Genomic DNA, 27,662 nt, shown 5'->3' with positions numbered 1-27,662 from the left:
GAACAAAATAACTGAGGCTTATTAATCTGTATGCTAATTGTAATATTAAGAAAGTATTATTGCTTATTTCAATGTGAGTAGCTGTTCAGCAATGGAAGAATCTGCTCTCTACCAACTTAAGTAGCACTTTGCTGCATGTTTCTCCTGAGCTTAGTGTACCTTGAAAGTAAACAGAAAAGACAGGATTTTTGCCTAATTCAGCCTTTGTTATACAAGTTTCTTCCTCTTGATAATGTGTGGAACAATTCACACAGAAGTGGGAGACTTTGTTATTCTAGGAGAGAAGTATGTAGCTGAAGAGTAAAAGATTACTTTGTACTTAGTCTCTCAATAGCAAATTTAAACCCAATATTCTGCATCTGTGAAACTAGTGGGAGACCATATATCATGTAATAGCATTTTTATAAAAGTGTTTAAATATTTACTTTGAAAAACACCATTCAGACCTAGGATCTTTTCCCTAGCTCACAAGTTTTCTGTTAAAGAAAGCCAGCTAATTGTCTGTCACTTCAGGAATGATGGTGATGTTCTAGATTTGTGGTGTTTCTCACTGTGCTATTACAATGCACCTGTTTTTTTCTGTATTTGTAACTTGTAGCTAGAAGTATTCACACATGATATTTTTCATCCAGCTCATGAAAGGCAACTATTAATTGTATCACATGCCAGTATATAATAAACAATATTGTTTTTAATAGGAAAATATCCAACTCAAAATCTGCAGCCTTGACTGTACCCTTTCCACTATCTGACCCAAAATCTAGTGGGGATGATTCATATGACCTGGGAGATGTAAAGGTAACTTAAATCTTCCTTTTTTTTTTTTTTTTGTAAAATATAAAGAACGCTATTAGGGAAAAAAGAATGACACTTTTTTCAACCTTGGGAGGAAATAAAGTAGAACTTCTGCATGTTAATTAGTTGTGAATAGAAATATTGACTGTGGTATTTGCTTTTGAAAAATCTTTATGTATAATCATTGAGAACTTTCTTTAAACAGTACCTCATAGAGGAGGGAGGGACATAAAAATCTCATTGATTTATAAAGAAGGAATAAGATTGTGTATTTACTACAGATTTTTCAGCTGTAGTTGTGAGTTTTATCATAAGTATTCCATTTCAGCGAAGTTCAGTTAGGTGTTCTGTGGATCTGTAAATTATGATTTTTGCTAGAGACTTGATTTTTGAACTGTCTTGCACTTCTGTGTCCAGTCCTCTCTTTCTCTTCCCCAACCAGAAAGAACTTGGACTTTAGATTTTTAGATCTTTGTTATAGAAAGCATTTAGATCTTTGTTATAGAAACTGTATTATGGAATTCAGAATACTGAGGGATTTTAAAGTGGGATCAATGTATAATTGCCTGTATCCTGCACTATGTTGTGAAGCATATTTGCTTTGTGGTATATGTTAGTCATGATTATCATAAGGAAATACCTTTCAGATATTATGCTGGGATTCTCTTTCTTGATTCTTTTTAAGACACTGCTTGTTTTTGTTAGTCCTTAGAAGACAAAAACGCTGTACAGTTGCAAAGGTTGGATGAGGACAGCTTAGAAACTGCTACCTGTTCAACAGTAACTTTCAAAACCAAAATGGATGCAAGTCTTGCAACAAAAAGAGAAGGTAATGTTAATATGTGATGTTTTAGTAGTTTGAAATAGAATAAGCATGAAAAGTTGCTGTTCTGCATAAACTAATGCTTTACTAAAGAAAATGTTTTTCAAAGTTAAAAATTTTTGGAGGTCATTTGGGAAGCATTCAATCAAAATCTGGTTATTGAGTGGTGCCTGTGGAAGTGGTATCAAAAAAAGACTGCAGTATTCAAAATTCAAAAGTAGACAACCCATTTATGAAGTGCTGGGCTTGATGAAAGATGTATAGGACTAATTCACTATCTACTCTACAGTAGACTTTGAAATAGCAACAAGGTTCCAAATTAAGACTGCCAGCCTATGTGAAGAAAGGTGCTGCCAGCACATCAAAAATTTATACGAAAAAACAACAAAGATCCACGCTACGGATTTTGGCTATGAGACATTCAAACTAAAGATTATAATGTTCTTGAGTGATCTCTAAATGTTTGATTAGACAGACTCCAATTAGTAATTTTTTCTTCCTTATAGATGCTATGATTTAACCTTTGAAGTGTAATCTGAGATTATTTTGGTTGAACTAAGCTTTAAAAGGTGACAGCATGACATTGTCTTTAACTTTGTAAAAAAAAAAAAAAAAAAAAAGTGGATATCTTCCTCAATTCCTCGTGAACCTCGTGAATACAGAGCATTCATGTCAGCAGTTGCTTTCAGCTTACACCCTGCTTTTTGTCCTATTTATGTGAAACTGCTTTCAAGATATGTGGAGTTTTCTGTTGCTGTTTATATATCACAGGCAATTTTTTATAGTGGGGTTGAACTTGGTCTTTTAGCCTGTTACAGTATTCTGAACTGTTCTGTGTTCACACAGTTGGATTAATAGCCAAATTCTTTGGCTAGGCTTCCCTAGTGTTCTCTTGGTTTCATCCATTAAGTATTGATCATCTTTGTCAGCTTCACTGTCCCATATAACACTGACATATATATTACCTCTAAATATTAAATTTGTCACATCTTGTTCTAATAAATTATTTTTATCTGAATTGTACCTGAGGATATGCATGCATGTTAGTCTTTTAACAGTATTCTTGCAACTTTCTCTAATGTCACAGTTATCTAATAAGGTTTCCCAAAAGTATAAAAATCCTTTGGCAAAAGGCAAACTGCGAAGTTAATTGCCCTTTTTTTCCTTTGTCCTGCAGAAAAATAAAAACAAACAGCCCCTGCCCAAATCACTTTCACCACCCTATCCATATACTCACTATAATCCAAGTTGAGCTTGTACTGCAGAAATCCTTTCTTCATGTGAACAGTGTGTATTAACTTTAAGCTGTACTGTTCAGAGGCTTATTAAATTTCAGTATCAGTCAAATATAGAGTTGTATTTTTGAATACTGCAAATGCCTGTGCTTTGAACAGTAGCCTTTTTAGCCTTTATTGTTCCTTGTGCTCCTGATCTGCTTTTTTCTGATTTTTAAATCCATTTGAAACCTAAATACGAAAGCAAAATTAACTTTCACTAGTGTTTGAATGGCTTTGATTCTTATTGGAAAATATTTAATGTACTCTTTTAGAACATCCTTAAGCTCTGCTCAAGTATTATCTAATGCTTAGAGTGTGTCAAATTTGTGTGAAGCTCCCTCTCTATGTAAAAATAGCTTCCACTTTAATTTTTTCTTTAAAGGAGGGAGGGAGAGAGGGAAGTGGGGGAGGAGAAACAAATGATGGTCTTCCTAGGAAATGACAGAATCATAGAATCAGTAAAGTTGGAAGGGACCTCTGGAGATCATCTAGTCCAACCCCTCTGCTCAAGCTAGATGCTAGAGCATGTTAGACAGGGTTGCATCCAGGCAGGCCTTGAAGATCTCTGGAGAAAGAGACTCCACAACCTCTCTGGGCAACCTGTGCCAGTGCTCCATCACTCTCACAGCAAAGAAATTCCCCCTCACGTTCAGGCGGAACTTCCTGTGCTTCAATTTCTGCCCACTGCCTCTTGTCCTGTCACATGGGACAACTGAAAAGAGTTTGTCCCCATCCCCTTGACACCCTCCCTTCAGGTGCTTGTACACATTGATAAGATCCCCCCTCAGTCTTCTCTTCCCCAGGCTAAACAGGCCCAGCTCTCGCAGCTGTTCCTCATAGGGCAGGTGCTGCAGCCCTCTGATCATCTTTGTAGCCCTATGCTGGCCTCTCTCCAGTAGCTCCATGTCTCTCTTGTAGTGGGGAGCCCAGAACTGGACACAGTACTCGAGATGAGGCCTCCCCAGGGCTGAGGAGAGGGGCAGGATCACCTCCCTCGACCTGCTGGCAACACTCTTCCCAATGCACCCCAGGAAGCCATTGGCCTTCTTGGCCACAAAGGCACATTGCTGGCTCATGGTCAACCTGTCATCCACCAGCACTCCCAGGTCCTTCTCTGCAGAGCTGCTCTCTAGCAGGTCAGCCCCCAGCATTTTTCCCCTAGGTGCAGGACTCTGCACTTGCCCTTGTTGAACCTCATGAGGAAATGGTATAAATAAACCAATTTTACTAGAAATATCATAGGACTGGTAAAATTTACAAGGATACTAGTCATGAATTTAAAGCAATATTTTGTGTGGAATATGAGATGTCTTCCAGTTTTGAACAGGTATTTGACATTTGTTTCATCTGAAATCTACTTTGCTAGGAGGTTCCTTGATTTCTTATCTTGCTGGAAAAAAAAAGCTGGTGCACTGATGTCTGATTTTGCAAGGGTGGGATTTAGAACTATATAAATATTTGCCTCTTTTAGGAAAGAAAAAGATTAATATAAATGGTGGCTTTCCAAGTGCAATCAGTCTTTTTTGTCTCTTTGCCCTTCCCCCTTCAATGAGAACTTTTAATGGACTTATAGCCTGAAACGCAAACTGTTCCTGTATAGTTTCATCTGCTCATGTTTTAGTTCAGGCTTCTGGATGAGATGCTGATTTCAGTAGCTCAGTCTTTCAGTAGCTGAGTTGCACTCAGCTTCTGTTAATGTGGGATACTGCTTTCTAGCTCTTTGAAGAGGAAAACCTGACCAAGCACTCAAAGGAACACAAGCTGGTGGTATCTGCAGCCTGCTCTGCTTTCTGCTACCAATTCAATGTCCTGTTAAATCTATAGGAGAACCAAGTGACTGAGGATGCCGTGTCCCTTTATGGCTTTGGTGTCAGCAATTGCAAAGGCATGTTCTGCTTCTCTAAACAGGTTGCCTATCATCATAAGCAAAAGACTTTTTTTTTTTTTTTTTTTTTAAGCCATGTTGCAATACTTAGTTTTGTAACTCCTGAGTGTCCCAGGGTGATATAGTACAGGTGATAGATATGATCTGTCTGTGCATGTTGATGAACAAAAACAGATGCATCTCTTAGTTATAGTAATATCCTAAGATTTTGCAAAAAGAGTTGCTGTGTGACCACATTGAACTGAATGTGGACAAGGAAGATTAAAGCCTTCTAAGTATCAATTGCATAAAAGATGTCTGTGAGTCCATTAAGTCAAGTGTATTCATTTACTTTGGTGTAGAAATAAACTTATTTTAGAAACAGGGACAAATCTGTCTGAAATGGTTTAAAGTACTAAAGCGGTAGAATATTAAGTTTTTTTTGTGTCATTTTGTTTTAAAATGATTAACTCAGAAAATAAAATCCAGTATCAAGAGCTGAAGATACCAGAGCCAAGAGGTCTGGAAAGCCAGCAGCAACAATCCAGTTCTGCTGAAGGTTATAGAAAGCAAATAGATCGGATAAAGCAGAGCTGTGTTAACTCCAGAAAAAAATGGCCAGTTCAAGAGGTGACTTGGAAAAACTGCTATAAAGAGGTAAAGTAATAAAGACCATGTGTTCATCAGGAACATTTTCAATGTGTGTTGAAAAGGTGATTTCTGTGTTAATTGTGACTTTTCTTGTGGAATAATAGTTTGCTTTGCCCTCTGTAGGGAAAACAGTCAAATTTTGAACAATCTAATCATCCAATTTCAAAAGAACTATCACCACCAGATGCTGTTTCTAAGAAAAATGATCCATTGTATGTTTGTGGAACACCAAGCACCACATTTAATGATTATATGGACTGGTAAGCTATTTCTCTTTAAGCTATATAGTTGTGGACAGAAGCTGACCTTAGCAATGACTTCAGTGATTTTTAACAAGATTCTAAAGCTTTTTATTCGGATAGCAAACAAGATTACTGGGTGCTTTCAGTGTTTTGTCAATTGCCTAACTAAGTTTCAGTTTGCATTTGCTTCCATATCAATGTTTCAGCATTTGGAAGTACACCACCTAATCAGGAAGTCTATGTACAGCACTGAGTTACTGCTCTGATTCCTACTACAGGGTGCTTTTTCTTTCAGATGCCATGTTTTTTATGGTTGTCAGGCTTTTTACATTGCTAACTGAGAACCAGGCTGGTTCTGATGATGTAAGTATCTGTGGTTTAAGAGTGTAAGAAATCTAGAGGCTTGCAGAATAAAGCATTTGAGTTAGGAAATGCTAGTGTTTGTTTATCCATGCAATCCTAAATTTGGCATAAATCCCTGTTCATATGTTGATAATTACATTTGTGATCACCTACTATTTTCACAAGTATCTAGGGTGAATCATGTAGGTCAAGACTGTGATGAATAGGTGCTATTAGGAGTGAGTTCTGCCTCTGTAGCTGTGAAATTTAGAATATATGTAATGAATGAATTAGGTGATCTCACGATGGAAATTGATTTTAAAAAAGATCCTCAAAATATATTCTGTTCTTGCCTCTTCCACAATATGATAATATGGAGATTATTTAAAATCAAATTCATTATACATAATGTGTTATAAGTATGCAGAACTGTTAAGTGCTTTTGCTGTGATGAGTGAGAGCTGTGCTGAACACAATGAAGGATTTAAAAATGAAGTTTTTGTCATTTTATTCTCTACAAAAAGTCTTATGTATATTAAATTCTTTTCACCTTTGGTCTTAATCTATCAGTTTGTCTGTAAATACTGGCATGGTATTTTGGCCTAGTTTCTTTTGAACATTAAATTCATTCATGATTCTAAAGCACTAGGTTAATAATGTAAGAGCCCTATATAGTTTGAGACTAATAACCTTGCACTGATTATAAAACTAAAGTAACTTAAAATACCTGACACTATCAACATAACTGTTTTTTTGCTTTAAGTCTTCCTTTGAATATTTGTTTGAGGCATGACTCATCTAGTGCAGAGGAGCAGTAGAAAAATGTATATTTGGTAATATAACTAGATATATTACCGAGGCATCAAGGGAATAGTTTAAAATAAAAACCATTCATATTTTAAAGAACATACCTGTTTAACCCTTCTATTCTATAGCTTTTAAGCCTACTTCTAAGGATTCTTCAACTTGTTGACTTTGTGGTACCTAAGGGTTTTTATGTATGTGTAATATTGATAGTCTTAGTAATAAGTATTTAATCTAGCAGAGGCTTGGACTTTTGCTGATTGTGTAAACTGTTAAGTCTGAAAAAACACTGAAGACTTCAGCTTTGTGTTTTAAAAAAAGTTATTTGAGAAAAAGCTGCTAGATGCAGATTTTCTTCATGATCTTTATTTTTAGTTTCAGAACACCCGTTGTAAAGAATGCCTTTCCACCAGGATGTCAAATTTCTACTCCATACAGCCAGCTACCATATTTCCTACCGCATACTCCAGCAACTCCATTTCAAAATCAGATTGGCTCGCAGGTAACAATTTTAGGTTGTCTTATGCACTTAAAATCACCTGTCACATTTTTCAGACCCTGAAAAACTTAATCTTGGCCACTTTAGTGCAAATATTTTCTTTTAAATTTAATTACAGTTGCTGTTCATCTTTATGGATGAATAATGGAAAGTAGTCTGAATGGCTATTCTTAAAAGAACTATTTCTTCAGAGGTATGTCTGTATTTCAGTAAAATAGATCAACTCTTCAAAAATCAGTTCAGTCCTGGCAAAACCACCAAGTCTTTATCTCCAACATCTAAACACTACTTTTCTCCAAAAAGACAAACTGTGTGTTAGAAACCTTAAGCACATGAAGGAGGACAGAGAACGAGGAGTTGCGTTCTCTTCATTCTGTTAATGTCACGTATTTTAATAGGTATGTAGAGATCTAAAATCATGTGAAAATGGATTACTTTTGAGTTGCACATTCTGATAGGAATCTTACCAATTGTAGATAAAACTGGGGAATGAATTTAGGCTTATCAGAGGACTGATAATTATCTTGTGGCTGTTTTATGGCTTGGTGTAGCTACAGCAGATAAGGACAGTACAGCGTATTTCTAATTAGCAGACTTTGGAGCTATCAAGCTTATATTCCAATACTACATCATTTCTGTACAGCTCTAAGTTAGTTCCATGCTGTAACTTAACACTTGTCTCAGATATTCTGCTTTCTTCATGTTGTCAAAGGCTTTCCAAGACTATTACTTAAGAGCACTTCTCTTCATACTAAGGAACCTCCTTTTCTTGATATTCAATGTGAAAAGCATCAGTATTCTTTAGAGGAGTTCCATGCTCTTGTGTCAGATGGCAAAGCATCTAGTGAAAAACATTGTAGTCATAGGAGTATGTCAGAATAGGATATTTAAGTGCCTCCTTTCAGCTGGCATTTACAGTATTGAATCTTCATAGGATAGGTGGCTATTTTTTATTCAAAATAGTTCAGTATTCAAAGTCCAGATAAAAGGTAGGTCATGAGTCTTTGACCTGCAGAGATTCTGAACTTGCTTTCCAGAATGATGCACTGACCACTGGAGTCCTAGGTAATTTATGTTGTGACCACTTTGCATTCTTTCTGTTGAATTTATGTATATAAAAGGGCAGGAAGTCCAAAAGAAGAAAGAAAACTACAGCACACTGGGGACAGTCTTCTCTCTTGGAGGAAGTTCTAGATTCTAGATCTTGCTTTCAGTGTGGTTGCATATGTTTCACCCATGGACAACTTAATGTAAAAAGAGTAAGTCATATCTAGATGAGATGTCAGTCTAGAGCAGTATTTTGGATTGTGGACCACAGTCAGGCTAGTTCTATATCTGGCCCAGTAAGTCTGGTGTTGCTTTCTGTTCAGTGGTCCATGATACTGTCACAAAAGCACACATGATATTGCCATCATTTCCAACCTGACTTTTTTCTACAGGCATCACACCTGAAAGTTTTATTCTAGTACTGAGCATAGTTGGAGAAACTGTATAATTTGGATCATATGGGTGACTGGCAGAGCGTAGGCTTCATTCTCCTCAGAATTGCCATGGAGCATGGATATTGCCTGTCTTTCAACTCAGATGTTCATGAGACTATGCGGTAGTTATAGGTAAATGAGTGAAATAAAATAAAAATATGAAAAACAAAAAAAGGAAGTACCTCCACAAGCATGTCGGGCTTAATTCTAAGCTTTTGTTGGAATTTCTTTTGTAAGCATAGGTAACTACCTCTGTTTTCAGGAGCACAGAAGTAGTTTTGGTGTGACATCTAGTCTTTGGTCTCTACAGAGTTTTGTAAGGCTTTTTCAAGGCCTATATTCAATGTTGATAGACAACCTATGAAATCCTATAGATTCATCCATGCTGCCTAGGAACTTTGTGATAATTGTTGCAGAAAAACTGTCACTGAGGATTTTCAACTTTTAGTAGTTTAATACATTAAATTTGCTTTTTCATATTTTACCTTGTTCAGAAAGACTAAGACAACTTGAAGAGTATTAACTTAACAAGCAAAGCCATACCAAATTCTACTGCATGTGTGTCAAAAGTCATTTTCATATTAACTTTTCTGCATTTGTACAGGCTTCAGCTTCTATACCTTCAACTGAATGCCTTGCCATCAAAGGAAAAGTATATACAATATTAAAGCAAATAGGTAGTGGAGGCTCGAGTAAGGTAAGATGTTTGTGTACACATACTCTCTCCTCTCTGTCCACTCCATTTATTTATGGTTTTTATCCTTCTAGATTAATTGGGTAACTCATGCCTAAGCTAGTAATAACATGCCCAAAGCATTTGGGTGACCCAGAGAACTGGAATTTTATTGTTCTAATGCTAACCCTAGACTTTATGCCTAGTGGGTGCAGAAGAAACTTTACACTTATGTTATTTTATCTGTCTGAATCCTCCGCCTGCAACAATCGTTACTTGAGTGTCCTTGCCTCGTTCATCTTCCTAATAAAACATGAGTGCAGGATGTTAAGCAGTAGTTCTCATTTTAGAGGAGAAACAAAGTAAAATGGCAGGTATATACAGGGGGTCTGTATTAAAGTAAAGGGTAAATGCAGAACACTGAACAAAAAATATGTAAATAGAAAAAGGTGATCACCTAACTCATGTATATCTGAAAAGGAGTCTACTTTTTTTGTTTGGCTTTCTGCAGAAAGGTCTGAAGGTAGTAGGTATGTACTCTTGAAGATGATAATTTCTAAGGTGGAGAGACTCTTAGTAAAATCAGTGCTTCGGTTATGCCAGAGCTCATCTCTTTAGGGCGATGTGATTACAAGCCACCCATTTCCAAGCAGTGTAAGGCCCTTGAAAGTTCTCAGGGTAGGTGGACTGTGTCTGATTACTGCAGTCTTCTGCAGCTTATGTGGAATTTGGAAGTTATATTAGGGAAGATGTGAAGGCCTATGTCCTTAGGTAAAATTGATCCTGAGATGGTTTCTAGTATGAAGTTGTTTCTATTATAACTGCTGACTTCTTTCTTAATTTTCCTTCATGATGGTTTGAAATGTGGCTGGACTCAAAAGGCTGGATATTAAGCAAATGTGAAGGAATTTGTAAATTTAGTGTTGCTCCTTTGTTTTGAAAAGGTACCCTTTCCCTTTGAAATTCTGACTGTAGTGAGATGAAAGAATGAAATAAATCAGAATTGGAAATGAATAAAGTTGTTAATACTATTTTGCAGGTGTTTCAAGTATTGAATGAAAAGAAACAGCTCTATGCTGTCAAATATGTGAATCTAGAAGAAGCTGATCAACAGACTGTTGAGAGCTATAAGAATGAAATTGCTCATCTGAGTAAACTCCAGCAACACAGTGATAAGATCATTCGTCTTTATGGCTAGTGAGTAAACGCTATTTTTATTAAATGACTCTTTTGTGTTCCTTGAGCAATAACTTTGAATTCTAACGTAAGTATGTTTGTTTATTTTTAGTGAAATTACTGATCATCATATCTACATGGTAATGGAGTGTGGAAATATTGATCTCAACAGCTGGCTCAAAAAGAAAAAAAACATTGATCCGTTGGAGCGAAAGAGCTATTGGAAAAATATGTTGGAAGCTGTTCACACAATCCATGAATATGGTATTCTTAATTTTGTATTTGTATAGGTTATATGACAGACCATGAGTTCAAGTTTTGGAGGTGGTGCTGGTCTCTGTTTGACTGTAAGCCTAGTGACCTTATCATAGAATCAGTAAAGTTGGAAGGGACCTCTGGAGATCATCTAGTCCAACCTCCCTGCTCAGCAGGGTCACCTAGAGCATGGTAGACAGAGTTGCATCCAAGCAGGCCTTGAACAGCTCCAGAGAAGGAGACTCCACAACCTCTCTGGGCAACCTGTGCCAGTGCTCCCTCACTCTCACAGGGAAGAAATTCCCCCTCATGGTCAGGCAGAACTTCCTGTGCTTCAATTTCTGCCCATTGCCTCTTGTCTTGTCACACGGGACAACTGAAAAGAGTTTGTCCCCATCCCCTTGACACTGCCCTTTCAGGTGCTTGTACACATTGATAAGATCCCCCCTCAGTCTTCTCTTCCCCAGGCTAAACAGGCCCAGCTCTCGCAGCCGTTCCTCATAGGGCAGGTGCTGCAGTCCTCTGATCATCTTTGTAGCCCTATGCTGGCCTCTCTCCAGTAGCTCCATGTCTCTCTTGTAGTGGGGAGCCCAGAACTGGACACAGTACTTGAGACGAAGCCTCCCCAGGGCTGAGGAGAGGGTCAGGATCACCTCCCTCGACCTGCTGGCAACACTCTTCCCAATGCACCCCAGGAAGCCATTGGCCTTCTTGGCCACAAGGGCACATTGCTGGCTCATGGTCAACCTGTCATCCACCAGCACTCCCAGGTCCTTCTCTGAAGAGCTGCTCTCCAGAAGGTCAGCCCCCAGCTTGTACTGGTGCCTAGGGTTATTTTTCCCTAGGTGCAGGACCCTGCACTTGCCCTTGTTGAACCTCAGGAGGTTCCTCTCCGTCCAGCTCTGCAGCCTGTCCAGGTCTCTCTGAATGGCAGCACAGCCCTCAGGTGTGTCAGCCACTCCTCCCAGATTGGTGTCATCAGCAAACTTGCTGAGGAGGCACTCTGAGCCCTCATCCAGGTCATTGATGAAGAAGCTGAACAGGATGGGACCCAGTATTGAGCCCTGGGGGACGCCAATAGCTACAGGCCTCCAACTAGTCTCCACGCCATTGATGACGACCCTCTGAGCTCTGCCTTTCAGCCAGTTCTCAATCCACCTCACTGTCCACTTGTCTAACCCACACTTCCTGAGCTTCTCTAGGAGGATGTTATGGGAGACAGTGTCAAAAGCCTTGCTGAAGTCAAGGTACACAATGTCCACTGCTCTCCCCTCATCTACCCAGCCAGGCATTCCATCGTGGAAGGCTATCAGATTGGTTAAGCGGGATTTCCCCTTGGTGAATCCATGCTGGCTACTGCTGATCACCTTCTTGTCCTCCACATGCTCAGAGATGACATCCAGGATGAGCTGTTCCATCACCTTTCCAGGGATGGAGGTGAGGCTGACTGGCCTGTAGTCTCCTGGATTTTCCTTCTTGCCCTTTTTGAAGACTGGAGTGACACTGGCTTCCTTCCAGTCCTCAGGCACCTCTCTAGTTCTCCAGGACCTTTCAAAGATGATGGAGAGCGGCTTGGCAACAGCATCTGCCAGCTCCCTCAGTACCCGTGGGTGCATCCCATCTGGGCCCATGGATTTGTGGATGTCTAGCCTGCCCAGGAGATCTCTAATCCAGTCCTCCTCAACCAAAGGAAAGTCTTCCTTTCTCCAGACTTTCTCTGTTGTCTCCAGGCTGCGGGATTCCTGAGGGCTGGCCTTAGCAGTGAAGACTGAAGCAAAGAACGCATTCAGTAATTCTGCCTTCTCTGTATCCCTGGTCACCAGGGCCCCTGCCCCATTCAGCAGCAGGCCCACGTTTTCCCAAGTCCTCCTCTTACTACTGATGTATTTGAAGAAGCCATTCCTACCTTCTAAAATGATACTTGCTTTTCTGTGACAAAAAGGTTTAAGCAAAACAGTTTCATGTAGAGATAGACCTGCTTTGATAACTCAAAGAGATCTCCAAACTGTATAATGCTTTGTTTCCTTGCAACAGCCAGAAAACAGTCTTTTCTGTTTACTGGAATTTCCATATTCCTGGCACTGCTTGTTTCCCCTTAGACTCAAATTTATACTACTTATCTTCAATAGAGAAACTACCATTTACTGTCAGCTTCTACAGAGCTCTATTTTCCTTCTCCTTACTCTGATATAATATTTCAACTCATTTCCTCCCTCACATCTCTAGGCCTCCTTTCATCCTTATTTACAGGCTTGATGTGCAAGCACCTGTGTTCTGTTTGTGTAGTACAATGGAAAGAATGAAAAGATTGATGTGGAGAGGCTTGTAGGATATAAAAGGGAGCATTTCCTCCTCTTCATTGCACAAGAACATTAAAACATTGATTTGTGCAGGAAGACAGCAAAATCTAGTAAAGGAATTTTCTTCCATACTTAAGAGACTTGCTGCCTGACATGTGAGGTGTCCTTGGACCAAAAATCTTTGTGAAACACAAAGAGGGAACTAACTGATTAAATGAATAAGAATAACAAAATTGATAATTTGTAATGTAAGCAGGGCTTGGGAAAGGTCAGATTTGTATATAATCCTCAGTGAAAGATGAGAATGGTACCTTTGAGATCAGGAAGCAGATAATGTCAGACTAAGCAATACAAGTTTTTTCTTGAAGCACCTGCTTGTCTAATTATTTGTCAAAAAGCTATAGGAGCAGATGTGCTGTAGAACTGCTCCAGAGCAGTTGTTTAGTGGGCCAGTATTTGTAATAAGCAATGTTAAAACCACAAAAAATTCTACTCTCAACTGTTCTCTGCTCCCTTTAAAACACTCACCTACCCACCAGCACACCCAGAAGATTACACTAAGATGTGTATGGTTATTTTGTTCTATTTTTTTTTCTTATTTGTATTGTTCAGAATCTGGCATCTATAGATCAGGACTGCTATGAGGGTGTCCAGATGATATGTCAGTCTTTTCTTCTCTCTCGTCTCCTCTCAGTTCTGGTATTGGCTTTTCAGCTTTCTGGTTTCTCACTGCTCTTTTCTTCAGTCTACTATCCTGATTTTCTTCATTTCTGCAATTGTATTTAAGCTGTAAACTTTGTGAAATAGCATGCTCTACTTGTTTCCTTGTGGGAGAAATGAGGATTAAAGGACAGTGACAGCCCATGTCAGCAAAAAAAAACTTTAAAAATCTGAAGCTAAAATGCTGACCTTTTTCAGTATTGTGTTATGTAGCTGTGTACATACCACATAGAACTAGGCAGGAGATCTGTAGCTGGGAAAAATTGTGCAGTTCAAGTCTTTTGGAGCTGTCAGGCTGTTTTCAGATTTAAGTAATACTTATTGCTATAAACTCAGGTTAAGTCTTCGATATTTAAAAAGAAATAGAGGTGACTTCTATTTTTAAATGAAATCTGTAAAGGATACTTTGTTTTGGCGAGATGTGGTTGATGCTCACCTTCTGTTTGTGCAAGGGAGTAGAGGAAGTAAATTTTTAAAAAACAACAAAATTTCAGTCAGGTGGATTGACTCTAGTTTTTTTTACTTTAAAGGCATCATTCACAGTGATCTGAAGCCAGCGAACTTTCTGATAGTGGATGGAATGCTAAAACTGATAGACTTTGGCATTGCAAACCAAATGCAGCCGGATGTGACAAGCATTGTTAAAGATTCGCAGGTGAAATTTTTTTTGGAAGACTGAACTTTTTGTGATGTGTTATAGTACTTAATTATGTTGGTTGATGTTGCACTGTTGCACCTTAAAAATGAATGCTGGAATTTTATGCTGAATGGTAAGAATTATATAAGAATATCTGCAGGTCTCTGCCAACCAAGTATTTTAGTTATGATATAGTTCCTTTATAGGCTCTCTTAACTATTTACTTTGGTATATAAAGCAATTATCAAACAATATGATTTTTAGGGACCATACTCACATGTGTTTGACTTAAATAAGGTATCTATAAAATGTATAATTCTTTAATCTCCTTTAGCTGGCAACCTTTAACCACTTTGAGCCTGGTCTCTGCACTTGTCTCCTTCCCCAAAGGTGTGCTTAACTTGCCCCCCTCTAATTAGATACGGATTGGTAATCTCTTGAGTTAAGATCTTAACTTCTGAATTTACAAGATGCTTTTCAGAGCTTTGAGACCATGATCTAACTCCTTATCAACTAAGTTTAAATTAAGTGCATGCCTCTATTTAAATAGAGAATATTTTTACACTTTTATAACTAGGCTGGCACAATGAATTATATGCCTCCAGAAGCAATAAAAGATATGTCTTCCTATGGAGAAAATGGGAAATCTCGATCTAAGGTAATGTATGATCTTTTTTCTCCTGTTCTCCTTTGTATTAAAAAGAAAGTAATTTTGATGAAATCATAAGACTTAGACTTTTTTAAAATCTTCCACCAAAACTAGAATGGGATACAATCCATTTTGCCAAGATAATGGTGGGCAGAGGTTGCAGGCAAGGAATTCTTTGCTCCTCTCTCAGCTACCTAAAAGCATTTTGCAGCTAGTATTTAGAAAAATAGAAGTGGTGAATTAATAGAGTGAAATTGAAATAAAGGCAGATATACAGACTTTGGGGATTGATGGAGCTGACAAAAACATAAGAGAAGCAGATTAGGCCTAAATTATGCATAAAATGATTTTAAAATGCATTCTCACTGAGCAATAGAAAACTTTTTACGATGTTATCAGTATGAATGGCAATGAATAGTGACAATGGATCTGTATTAGATCCATTGCTTTGCATTTTGAGGTTCAGGTTTCTGCTTTATTACAGACTTTGATGGAGGTTACTGGTGGTGGTGTTCTGTGCTTTTGTTGACTCATCTTGGAAAGATTCTTTGTGACTAACCTTGAAAGAGCCTTTATACAAGTGCCCCAGGCCTTCTTTCCCTTTCTGACTTCCCAGCCTAAAATCTCTCATAAAAGGAGAGCCAGTTGTCCCAACACAGTTTGCCTATCTAAATTCTGTATATGAAGATGTCTCTAGTTCTGCTGCGTGCTGTCATCTCCTGCCTACATTCATGAGTATATTAACCATGAACTTCAGCTCCTTCCCCATGTTCTGCTCTGTCAGCAGTCTGACAAAAGTACTAGTGTTCCTCAAAAAAGTAGAGCTGATGCAGTCTGAAATTGAAGATTTTGACATTTCATCTGAATTTTGATAATTAACTGCTTTGAAAACAGTAATATTGGAAAACAGGTATCAGAAGCTTGCTCTGAGCTTTTAGATCTAAACCTGATGATCAGTGTGAACATAAGTCATGGAAAAAGTGAACAGCTAAGATTCTGTGCTTTGCTTCTAAAGAAATGAAGAACAGACCTCATTCCAAAAAGGAAGACCTGCCTCTCTTTTTTCAGTCATGGGCTACAGTGAGGTGAAGGTGCAGCCTTTAACATATCTGAGTCTGTACTATGACTAGTGTTACGAAACATTTTTGGGCCTGTTAGTGATCAATCAAGCTGTGCATCTCTGACAAGTCCTTCTTTCCACTGAAATAACATCAGGCTAGAGGGGGTTGTTTCTGGGAAGGTCTTCTGGAGTCTACTCCTAGAGAATCATTCCTCAACTGCTTCTTTATTTCCTATTGTGCTGCTCATGCCCTTTTGTTTTGGCTTCTTTCTGCTGAAAGACAGTGGAGCTCTGACATTAATGCTAGCTTCTACATAGCTGCACTTTTAGCTGCTTTCTTAACTGAGGTAAGAAACCTACTTTTTTGTCACAAACCAGTGTTGGTTACTTAACGAATAAGATATGATGGTGTCATTGTCATATATTGAATCCTGTAAGTGAGAGGCAGATTTTACAGGAAATGAATGATACCTAACAAGATATTTTAAAAGATGATATAACAAAATCTAGCATTTAGGAGAGCATATTTGAGTTCTGTGTTGCTATAGATTTTCCTATAGTATGGAGGTCTGTATCTTGTACTCTTCCATTAAAACTTTGCCAGGGATATGTGAATGAAGAGCAAGTACTAAAGGAAATTGATCTTGCGTTGTCAGTCATATTTCAGTTAAGGGGTGAATAATTTTGTAGAAACCCACCTAAGATGTAAAAAGTACATACAGGTACATATACACAGACTCTTGTAGGATTGTGACTCTTGTAACAATTGAAAGGAACAATCTTATCTTTAAAATCTAGAACATGATGTTTCTTTGAGTTGTATAAATGGATTTGTATTTTGTTAAAGATGAGTTTTTGCCTTTATTTTTACCTTCAAATTCTTATGTATTGCCCACGAAGTACGGACTTGTTCCTGGAGTTTTGCCTGTCCTAATCAAAGTCTAACCACTATGTTGCAATCAGGCTCCCTTTGTGTACCCCAATGCCTTATATTCTTAGTTCTTCAGCTTCAATAGGAGAAGTAGAAAGTCCTCTTGCAGAGAACAGCCCAGATGTGGTTGGAAAGTGGATCTGAATCACTTAAAGACTGAGTAACTTGAACTGTGATTTTCCACTTCTGGGACATACCTGTTTTGGTATACATGTACATCCATAATGTTGCTGCCCTGCTGAGTAAACCAGTTAAGAATTGACCATGATGATGTGCATATCCTCAGGCTGAAACAGCGTAAACAGCCTGCCTGGCAAAAATATTTGAGCACTGCAGGAATCAGTTGTTTTCCAAAATAAGTTCCCTGTGGTGCTGTTATACGCTGCCAGGTGGTAGTGCTTCATTAACCTTTTAATTTTGGAATTTTTTATGCCCTTTTTTGTTTTCTGGGCTAAATTAATTCAGTACACTTGTGTTTGGATTTATCCATACACTTCCTAAAGCAAAATCTTGTGGTTCAACTTGTTAAGGGCTAAATTAGCTGTTTAGGTATCTCTTCAGATCAATTTAATTCATTAATAAAAATACCTTATTGAATATTATTGAAAGAATCTACATTACAGTACTGTTAGTTTATAATGGCATGCTATCTTGGCCTTCATGTGTGATAGTTACTAAGATCTGTTACCCAGTGTAAAATAGGCAGACTACGAAGTGAAATGGCTGTATAATTATATGACAGCTGTTGGCTGATGGAACACTTCTATAAGTGAGAAATAATCTTAATTTTTTGTTTGTTTTTTTGTATAGATAAGTCCTAAAAGTGATGTGTGGTCACTGGGATGCATTTTGTATTCTATGACATATGGAAGGACTCCATTTCAACATATAACAAATCCAGTCAATAAACTGCATGCTATCATTGATCCAAGTTACGAAATAGAGTTCCCAGATATTGCTGAGAAAGATCTTCAAGATGTGCTGAAGGTAACTATCTCAAGATTAATTTTGATTCAAATAACGGTAACTTCTTTAAACCATGTATTCTTGGACAGAGTAAATGAGTTGTATTTCAGAAACTTGTTTCCCAGATGAATGTCCACCATTACTTGTAATCATAGGGCTTGTTTTAAAACAAGATTTACAGAAGCTAGAGCTGCCTCTTATGTTATCCCTGGTAAAAGTCTATTTTCAACTTATTAGCAAATAAGCAAGTAAATACTTAAAGGAATATGCCTTAACTGCTCTGGCAGAACAACCTAAAGTAAATAAAGTAGCTTTTGTACTCTCTGTCCCATTCTTCACCCTTTTCTCAGGAACCATAAACTAAACTGGCTGATTGTACTGCTGAGCAAGGTACACAAACTGAAATCCAGAATACTTATTCCCTTAACTTTCAAATGTCTGTTTCACATCTGGAGACTTCAATCAAAAGCACTGTTCTGACTGCAGCTCGGTTGGATTTAGAGGTTGCAGTGTGCCCCCCAGCTTTTTGTCAGTAGCTTGTGTGGTGTGTTCTGTAACTGAATGCATCATACAGTCTTTTCAAAGTGGTAGGTGGAGCAACTACATATGTAATTATGGCTACAAATCTGGCAGTTACAAAAACAAGTAACAAGTGCTAATTCTTAACTCAGCTGCAAGACAGATTTTTTCTTTCCTGCGTGTCCCTTCATTAATCCCTCTAGGATTATATGGGTCACAGACTAGGAGAAAAAGTGGAACTGGTGTGAATAGGAGTATGAACTGGAACAAGTATGGTAGCAGTTGCATTAGTGATTTTGAAGTAGTTGACTGATCATTATGAATGTGGTGACTGGAGAATTATGGAGGAAGAAATAGGTCCAAGGAGGTGGTTACAGCAGTCCTCTGTCCTCTTTGCTCCTTGCCAGGTGAAGGGGAGCTATTTGTGCTGACCGGACAAAGAAGGAGAAAGAGTGAGAGAATGCTTTTACTTTGCTCAAAGATCTAAGCAGGAAAAAAATGTGAGGAACCTTGCTAAGAAAAAGTGAAGGTTCCCTTATGGCTGCTCTGCCAGAATGTGAAGAACAACTAAATTCATTAGAAACTAGGGAATTAACTGTAGTTCAAGGTAGGCAGACTATGGTCCTTCATGAGGAGTGGTGGACTTTAAGAAAATGTGCTGAGACTAGACTTCCATCTGTATATTCACTGAATTAACTGTACTGAATGGTCAGGAGATTAACTGGAAAAGATTGTTATTAGACTAGCTTGCTCTTCTGGAATAGAGCTGTTAGGATGTGGGACAAAGTGTACTTAAGTTCAAAGTATTAAGCATGCATTCTTTTGGTGATAAATTTAGTTTATCTCTTTAAAAGTGTGTATGGGAGTGTTCTTGTCATGTGGATGTTGTTAGGGCATATATCAGTGTCTTCCAGGGCTTGAGGATGTCTCTGAATACACTGCCTTACTACTTAAGGGTAAAAGGTTCCACTAACATATAGCAAGTATATAGCAGTTGTATGGTATAGATTAAGTGTTTGAGAATACTCAGATGCCTGTGACTTCTGTCTGTTAGTCAATGTGAACCTCTATTTCACTAATCAAGACATTTCAGGCTTTACTATTCATATGTTCTATATGGTATGTAAGGAGTGAGTACAAAGATTGAGCTGTTAATGTGCAGGTCCATCATCAGTGAAAATAAAACTATGGTTGTGTTGAAGAGGTAGTAGAATCTAGGTTTTCCTGAAGTTCAGTCTGTAAGATTGCTAAATTCTGTTTTTGTGCAATATTAATTTTTGGGGTGATTTCTGTACAAACTTGCTACATCTGTAGAAGTGTGATTAAACCTAAAGATTATCATAGCACCTATACAGTTTTTATTCACATTATTTAAAAGATAAAGGAAGAGCTGATTGCGAAGCAGTCTTTCCTGGCAGATTCAATTTGTCTGTGTCATTTTTGCATCATTCAAAATAAAATTATATTGCAGGTTCTGGTATAGCATTTTACTTCAGTAAAGCAGGATACCAAGCTTGAGAGTAAAGATAATTGCTGATGAGGGCAATTAGTTATATATTATTGTACTTTGAGGAGTTTGTCTTTTTGAGTAAGTGGTTTGGTAGTAGGAAGTTCTGGCATGTATCTACCAGTAGGTCTTTATATATTCTAAATTTTAATTAGGAAAATTCTTGATCTGTAAGCAAAGCATTTTTCTTTCTTTCTCCTATTTCTTTTGCAGCGCTGTTTAGTAAGAAACCCGAAACAAAGAATATCTGTTTCCGAGTTGCTGATGCATCCCTATGTTCAAATTCAAACTCATTCTCAAACAGGTACCTTTGTTAAAGTATATTTACACTAGTGTTTACAATTCTGTTTAAGAAAACGAATGTGTTTTTATATGTACTTTACAGTTGCTGGAGTCGTGATTTATTTTGTTTGCTACCAGTGCATGTTTCAGAAAACTTCTGTATTTTAATTCCGAAATTTTTCATTTTAAAGCAGACTTATGTCTTACATACTACACTGTTACTTATACAGAATTATTTGCAACTTTAGTGTAATCTTAAATTAACTGCAGGTGTTCCAAATGCAAAAGGAATGACAGAGGAAATGAAGCATATCCTAGGCCAACTTGTTGGCTTGAATTCTCCAAACTCTATTTCTAGAGCTGCTAGGGTAAGTAAATTATTTCTTGTATATTCCGTATGGTAATACATGATGTTCATAGGATAAATCCAGGTAAAATATGGTTTTGAAAGCTGGAGAGATGCACATATTAGTTCTTACCACTATAAATACATGACAGTTGTGCTTTCATTTGCAAGCATGCAGGATCTCTGTACGTCCTCCCTGAACGGGAGGTGTTGGAAAGGGTGATAGCAGTCTTGATTTAGCTTTTTCTGTCCTTTCTGCCTCTCAGACTATCTGTATGGCTTTACTTTTCCCTCTTCATCTTTTCTCTGAAATGGTCCTTGCAGCATTACTTTCCTTTTAAGCTGACTAAAAGTCAGAGATGGTAATATTTCTTTTAATTTGAGAGCAGTCACTTTGGAGAAATGAGCAAAACTAGTATGTGAGGTGTGCAAGCTTTTGGACAGCTGCTATTCTTATTCCCTGGAAGTTGCTGAGTTGTTAGTGCATTCCTATGTGTGAATTTGTCCATGGACGCTGAGGTATTTTTGCCAGCCTCTCCATTTACTGCTTTTAGAAGTTTGGAAACTTTTTGCCAGTTCCTTTCTTCTCACTTCTTCCTGGACTCAGATTCAGAAGAAATTATGGTGGTCAAAGACAGGATAAGTTGAGATGGAATGCAAAGCAGCTTCATGAATGGGGAAGAAAAAGAAAATTATGTCAATTAAAAAAACGCAAAGATCCTCTTTCCCTGAAAGATACCTTGAGAGCTCACTGCTGGTCAAACTTTATTTTTTTTTAAATGACGTGAACAAGAGATTATGCTCTTACTTTACAATATGGTTGCAACGGGGCTGTTTGGCCACTGTTTTTCCTGCCTTCCTCGTATGAATCTTGCTCATACCATATATGCAAATTCCTTTTTCCCTCTGTTCTGATGTTGCTGCATCAGACACAATTAACAGAGTAAACTTGATTTAAATCTCAAATTAGTTTGTTCTCTGCCAGCTGCTTAAGTGGTAGTCTGTTATCTTTATAGGCACTACAGTGCGTTAGAACTGGTACTACTAAACTGGCTATTTACTGATTTCTGAGATGAACTTTAGTGTGTATTTTAGTTTTTAGGGGTAGGTGATGAGTTTTTTTTTCAAGTGTTAATTGCTACAAAGTTTTAGTTTGAATCTATTTCTGAGGCAATTATGTTTGCCTGAATACCTGTGTTTTTATTAAATTTCAGACTTTATACGAACAATGCAACAGTGGTAAAAGTCTTGATGTGTCTGCATTTGCAAACCTTGGAAGTCAAAAATCATGGACAACGAAATAATATACTGCCATTCAGGATGCAACAGGGATATCTGGTTTGTGCTGCTAGTTTTTTAAAGGACACTCAGTATAAAGTTTGCATTTTTTAAGTAAATATTCATCTCTGCTGATAATGCCACATACTAAAAAGAATTTAGTTAAATGCTTTTCACTGTGCTGTCTCTTTTACTCTTTGCATGTCACTTGGATTGAACAGTGAAAATTGCTAGTTGGTGATTATGGTCTTTGTTACTAAAAATGCACTACAGTGTTTGGATTACAAAAACTTGTATGAGGATCTCCAAGATTTTATGCCCCTGATATTAGAGAGAGGGCATGGGGGCCTGCCCAAAACACCAACTGGTGGACTTGAAAAACCTGCAAATATCTCTTGAAATATCTCCTGTAACATGAACACACAGAATATGCTGTTTTGTCCTTTTCCACTGAAATATCTTTTGTGTCTGATTTTAATCATAAGTAGGGGCATAAGTACTTTGTATATACAGTGATTATTTACAGTGTTGGTAGATAAATGTAAATGTCATGTGGTTTTTGACTTGTTTCTTTGTTAATAAGTAGCATGGTGAAAACATCAATATTGTTCCGAAGAATAATGTAAATAAAATGGCTTTTGTTGTATTAAATTCTACTGCTTTGTAAATTCAATATGCTTTTCAAATTTCTAAATAATAGAATGAGGGTCATGGGAGTCAGAAATCACTAATTAGGATTTTAAGTCTTATACTAAGCACTATTTAAATAAGATGCATTGAATGTAGCAGGGCAGACTTTTTAAGCGTATTGTGTTAGAGGTTTAAACAGGTTGTTATCCCTCTGAGCTATGTTTCTGATGCAAGTGTATGAATTTTAAGTTCGCTTAAATCATTGTGAGAAATTAATATGTAACAGTTTTTTAATTTTAAATTAAAAATCTTGCCTTCAACTTCATGACAGCTCCAATGCTGTCTTTAAACTCCATGTTTTAGAATGCCTGTCAAGTTCTAAAATCTTTTCTGATCAAACATTTTTGATTAGTCTGTTTTGCCCTTCCTTTGTAGTCATTCTGTATTTAAAGGTGCCCAAATTGGCTCTTTCATTATATGTCTGTGTGAACTTAAGTGTATCATACCCCTTGATTGGTGACAAAAATTGAAGATCAGTAGCAGGAAAGCTTTCCATGACAATTTATGCATGTTAGATTAGTAAACTCCTGTTTTCTTAGCTTCAGAACTGCATCAAAATTTTACAACTTTTGCATTTAATGTGTTTAAGTTTGGGTAACTCATTGGGAAAGAATATCTTGATGGGATGCTTTAAAGCCCTAAGTTGAGGGGATTTAGTTTTTCATTGTAAGCATATTTTTAAATGTTCACCCTCCCTTTCCCCTCAAAAAGTGTTTTTCTTTTATTTTTGTTTAGATTGCCTGACTTCACAAGATCTGATTGATTTGGTTTTTGTTTCTGAACTGGCTTCACTGGTGGTTTTTGTGGTTTTCATTTTCATCCCCTTTCAGTATTTAAGGGATCAAAAACCTGAATGGCTTGGGGCTACTACTTAATCCAAATCTGTAAAGTTTACTGGAATCTGCAGAACCTCTGAAGAAGGGGGCAGTGTAGTTTAGAAACTTCCTGGCAGAAGTTTGATTACGCATCCACACACTGAAACAAGCTGGTTGTCTAATAGTTCTTTCAGCCTGTGTCTTGAACCTCCAAGTTCATGGTATTTGTCATTTATATGCTCTTCGGCAGATGGATTAGGGCAGCTCTCTGTAGGGGGAAAACTGGTCAATATTCCTGCTGGAGGCTTGCTTAAGCCAACATGTCACCTTGCTGCTTTGGGAAGATGCAGCTGCAATGGAGAGAATTCTTGCAAATGGCTCTGTGTGCGTTATTCTAAGGATGTGGACATCGTTCCTGAGAATTTTGTTCAGTTTGACCCTGTCAAAGAGCAATTTGTATTGCATTTGACACATTAGCACTGTCAAGCTGTAAACATATCTTTAGTACTGTCTGTTTGTCTAGGTAAATGTATACCTATGTGAATAGGTATGTTCTACTATATATTCTACTTTCCTTTAGTGTTTATGGGGGAATCACTCTTTACTGACATCCTCAGTTAAATAAAATATACTACCTTTTATCCCTAGAAGATGCAACTGTTTCTGCAGTGTTCCAGTGCAGGGACTGGCAGCGTTATATGCTATGACCCTTCAGCCCAGTATACTTTTTCAGAACTTTTTTTGCTGTATGCGCATACTGTGCAGTATTAGCTTTATTGTTACTGCTCATAACACTAGCTACAAATTTCAGATCAAGACATGACAGATACCTGTTTGTCAGCATTGTCCATCCACTGTTGGAGGAGAGACCTTATTTCAACATGTGTTCCTGTTATCTTCACTGGATAAAAGTTTACCGTGGGTTATCGTTTTTTGATGACTTCATAGCACTTCAAGAACCGAAGAATGAGAGAAGACTCTCACACTTTACTCTTGGATAACACATAAAACTCAAGTATTGCCTTTCTTTTTCCCAAAATTTTAATGACTGATTTTAAGCAAGATGTTTTCAGAGCTTGCTAATACCCTAAAATAGAGCTTTTCCATAGGTAGAATACTCTGCTAAATTCTCTCATTCAAAGTGAAAAAACAATTCAACAAAAATACTGTTCTTTAATGAAGGATTTTTATAATTTTAGCAGGCCTCAGCTTAATGTTTGTGTTTCCAGACTCTAAGGCCTCATCTGCTTCAGATGGCAGTTAGGACCATTCCCTTGTGACAGAGCAACCACAAGTAAAACTGTTAATTATTGTTCTGGGGTGTGGTGTTCCTGTGTTTGTCACCTGTCCTCCTCCTGTATTTCAAGTTACTTAATCTCTGGAGACCGTGGATCCCTGGAATAAAATGAGAGTGATTTGTAGTAGTAACTATTCCTGATATTGTCTCTTTTCACCTCAGCCTGGTCTGGGAAGAGAGTTGAAGCATGGGGTAGGGAATTGAGCTCACTCCAGTGGTGGAATACTGTAGGAACAACACATCTTGGAGGATCCCCCCATCTTTTGTAAGGCCGATCATGGAATGATAAGTTTGTTGATTTAATTGTCATTATATGAAACAGATTATGGAGTCTCGATTATAACTGTCTTTTGTGAAGGAAAAGGGGCTATTCCTTATTTCTAGGGAAAAAATTTGTTCTCCTTAATGGTTCTGTTTTCTTTAATCCCAGAAATTAGTATTCCTTTGGAATCTCAGTGGTATATTGAGCTTGATGGGCACTTGCTGATTGCATCCTACTTGTCTCTTACATATTTTAGAGAAGTAAAACTTCAAGTTACTGAAGACAAAATGTTCATATTGTACACCCTTCACATTCTAGGCAGCTGGGAAACTGGCAGAGGAACTGAGAAACTATCTCTGTTTTTCTCCGGAGAGGCCAAAAAATATATGAACTTCATCAGAAAAAATCTGCAAAGAAAACTACTTCTGCAGAAACATCTTTTTGCTGTGACCAAAATGTCTAGAAAAGTAGCTGGAAGTCCAGACTTTGAAATATTTTGGCATAATTATTCTACCATTATAACCACTATTTACTATTTTGCTTTTCTGCTGATTAGTGTTGAAAAAGAAGAGAAACTGCTGCATAACTTAATGTGTGAGTTTGAGAGAGAGCACATTTTCAACCCTTCCTCTCATTCCAAAAGTTGCTGAAGACCTTGCAGGAAATAGAGCTGGCATGAACAGGAGCTTATGAAAGGAGGGCTGGGGCTGATGTGAAGCAGTGGGTTGTCATCAATCATCCCTTTTGTTTGCAATTTTCCATTGCAAATGAGCAATTATTTTATACCCTCCTCCACCTCTGTCACATGATACAAGATGTCTAGCTTGTTTGTCAGCTGCCCCTTACTGTCCCTTGAATTCATTCTTATTTGGTTTTGCTTTACAACCTCCCTTCTCTTGACACTCTGCTGGGATCTTACAAATGTGGATGAAGTGTGTACTAGCTAGTACTTTTTAAAGGACATAATCTTATTCTTAAAAATATTGGGTAACAGTTTGCATGAAGCCTTCTCAACATTACAAAATATGCATTTTGCACTACTGTCTTCTACCCTCGAGCCATGGTTCAGGACAATGTACATCTATAAAGTGGGGAGAAAAGGTGGCTCATTAGTCCGGATCAGAGTATGTCTGTTTGTAATCCTTGTTGCAGGATATAGTGCTATGTCAGATATCATCGAAACATGCAACTACATGGAGGGCAGGAATGTAAATGTGAATATTTTGTTAAGTTCCTATTAGTAACTCTTGTTCAAAAAATGAATTTGGATATTTGCATCTCATGTTAAATCTAATACTGTGATTGAAGAACCTTTACTCATGCTAACAAAAGCCTAATCACAGGAATGATGTCTGCCTTTTTGCCCATATTTATGATTGGGTATAGCATTGCTCAGCCTGAGTAACTCTAACTTCTGCTTAAATACAGTTGAAATTTAAAGGTAATGATATTTAAAGTTCAACGGCACTGATCTGATAGTCATGTGCTAACACACAGAGCTGAGCCCTTGACAAATGTGTGAAAAAAGGAGGTCATTTTTCTTGCACGATTTTTTGTTCTCGGAACATTTGCTGAAGAAATGAGAGCCAAGTCCTATCCTTGTGGCCCTTGAGGGCTCAAACTCCTTTTTTGAACTGGGCCTTGGGGAAGGCAGTCTCTACTCCTGCTGCTAAACATGCAGCTGGGCAGGAAGGGAATGGTAAAACCACTAATACAAGAGACAGCAGAGGAATATGATTTGGTCTCAAGGTAAGTCAAATGGTCGTCAGGCTGTGGTTCCTCGTATGGGCTTCTGTTCTTTCCTATAGTACTAGATAGTTCCATGCTAAATAAATATCTAATCTTAGGAACAGTGTTCAGTATCCCAATGAAAATTAAACTGAAATTTGAATGTATTCTGCTTCTGCTTACTCATAGGCTAAGTGTTACAGATGCCAGTTATGTGACCAGAGATATGATAAGAGATGAAAATTAACTAGTACTTCCTTCCCATTGTCTAGGCCCTCATATTGTCTTCCAGGTTGTCCCATCTGTTGGCTTGAATTCTCAACAGCAAAAATGAAAACAAATACTAATTTTATATTCATGTTTGTATCTTGGACACCTTTTCACGCCTAAGAGAGAATTTTGAGTTTGGAGGGAATACATGTATTAAGCAGGAAGGGAATATTCTTGTATTAGCCAATCATTGTTAGTTGAAACAGGATAAATTATCTACGACGACTTGGCAAGATCACAAAGCCTGACTCCTTGTCAGTAAGCTTGCAGAGATCTCCTTGTTTGCTCACTTGTTCCACAGAGTGATTGAAATGAATCTTCTTGCAAGATAAAGGCTATGTAGAACAGAGCAAGTAATGTAGAGTGATTACCTGTAGGAAATAGAGCTGTACACCTGTACTGAAACAGAGCATCTTTTTTCTGCCTGCCCCATAAACTTTCATGAGAGTTGTTGATATGAAACCTGAGATAAAAATCTGACTCCTCACCTCAATTCCTCACCTTGGCGGGTGGAATTGGCACA

The 27,662-nt window shown here is 37.7% G+C and overlaps 1 protein-coding gene across 1 annotated transcript in view; it reads left to right on the top strand.

Annotated features, from left to right (window-relative positions):
* TTK (TTK protein kinase) overlaps positions 1-22,103 on the top strand; it is a 33,496-nt gene extending 11,393 nt beyond the window's left edge. The window contains exons 8-21 of the mRNA XM_062571055.1: positions 699-798; positions 1,501-1,624; positions 5,235-5,416; positions 5,534-5,670; positions 7,174-7,300; positions 9,383-9,475; positions 10,491-10,648; positions 10,740-10,891; positions 14,433-14,557; positions 15,117-15,197; positions 17,990-18,166; positions 20,385-20,475; positions 20,724-20,821; positions 22,014-22,103. Coding sequence (XP_062427039.1) covers positions 699-798; positions 1,501-1,624; positions 5,235-5,416; positions 5,534-5,670; positions 7,174-7,300; positions 9,383-9,475; positions 10,491-10,648; positions 10,740-10,891; positions 14,433-14,557; positions 15,117-15,197; positions 17,990-18,166; positions 20,385-20,475; positions 20,724-20,821; positions 22,014-22,103 — 1,735 coding nt within the window. The remainder of the gene's footprint in view (positions 1-698; positions 799-1,500; positions 1,625-5,234; positions 5,417-5,533; positions 5,671-7,173; positions 7,301-9,382; positions 9,476-10,490; positions 10,649-10,739; positions 10,892-14,432; positions 14,558-15,116; positions 15,198-17,989; positions 18,167-20,384; positions 20,476-20,723; positions 20,822-22,013) is intronic.
* The last annotated feature ends 5,559 nt before the right edge of the window (positions 22,104-27,662 follow it).

The sequence above is a fragment of the Rhea pennata genome, chromosome 3 (genome assembly GCF_028389875.1).
Source record: "Rhea pennata isolate bPtePen1 chromosome 3, bPtePen1.pri, whole genome shotgun sequence".
Taxonomy (NCBI): Eukaryota; Metazoa; Chordata; class Aves; order Rheiformes; family Rheidae; genus Rhea; species Rhea pennata.
Note: the sequence above shows the minus strand (reverse complement) of the source record. Positions and strands in the feature narration are given on the sequence as shown.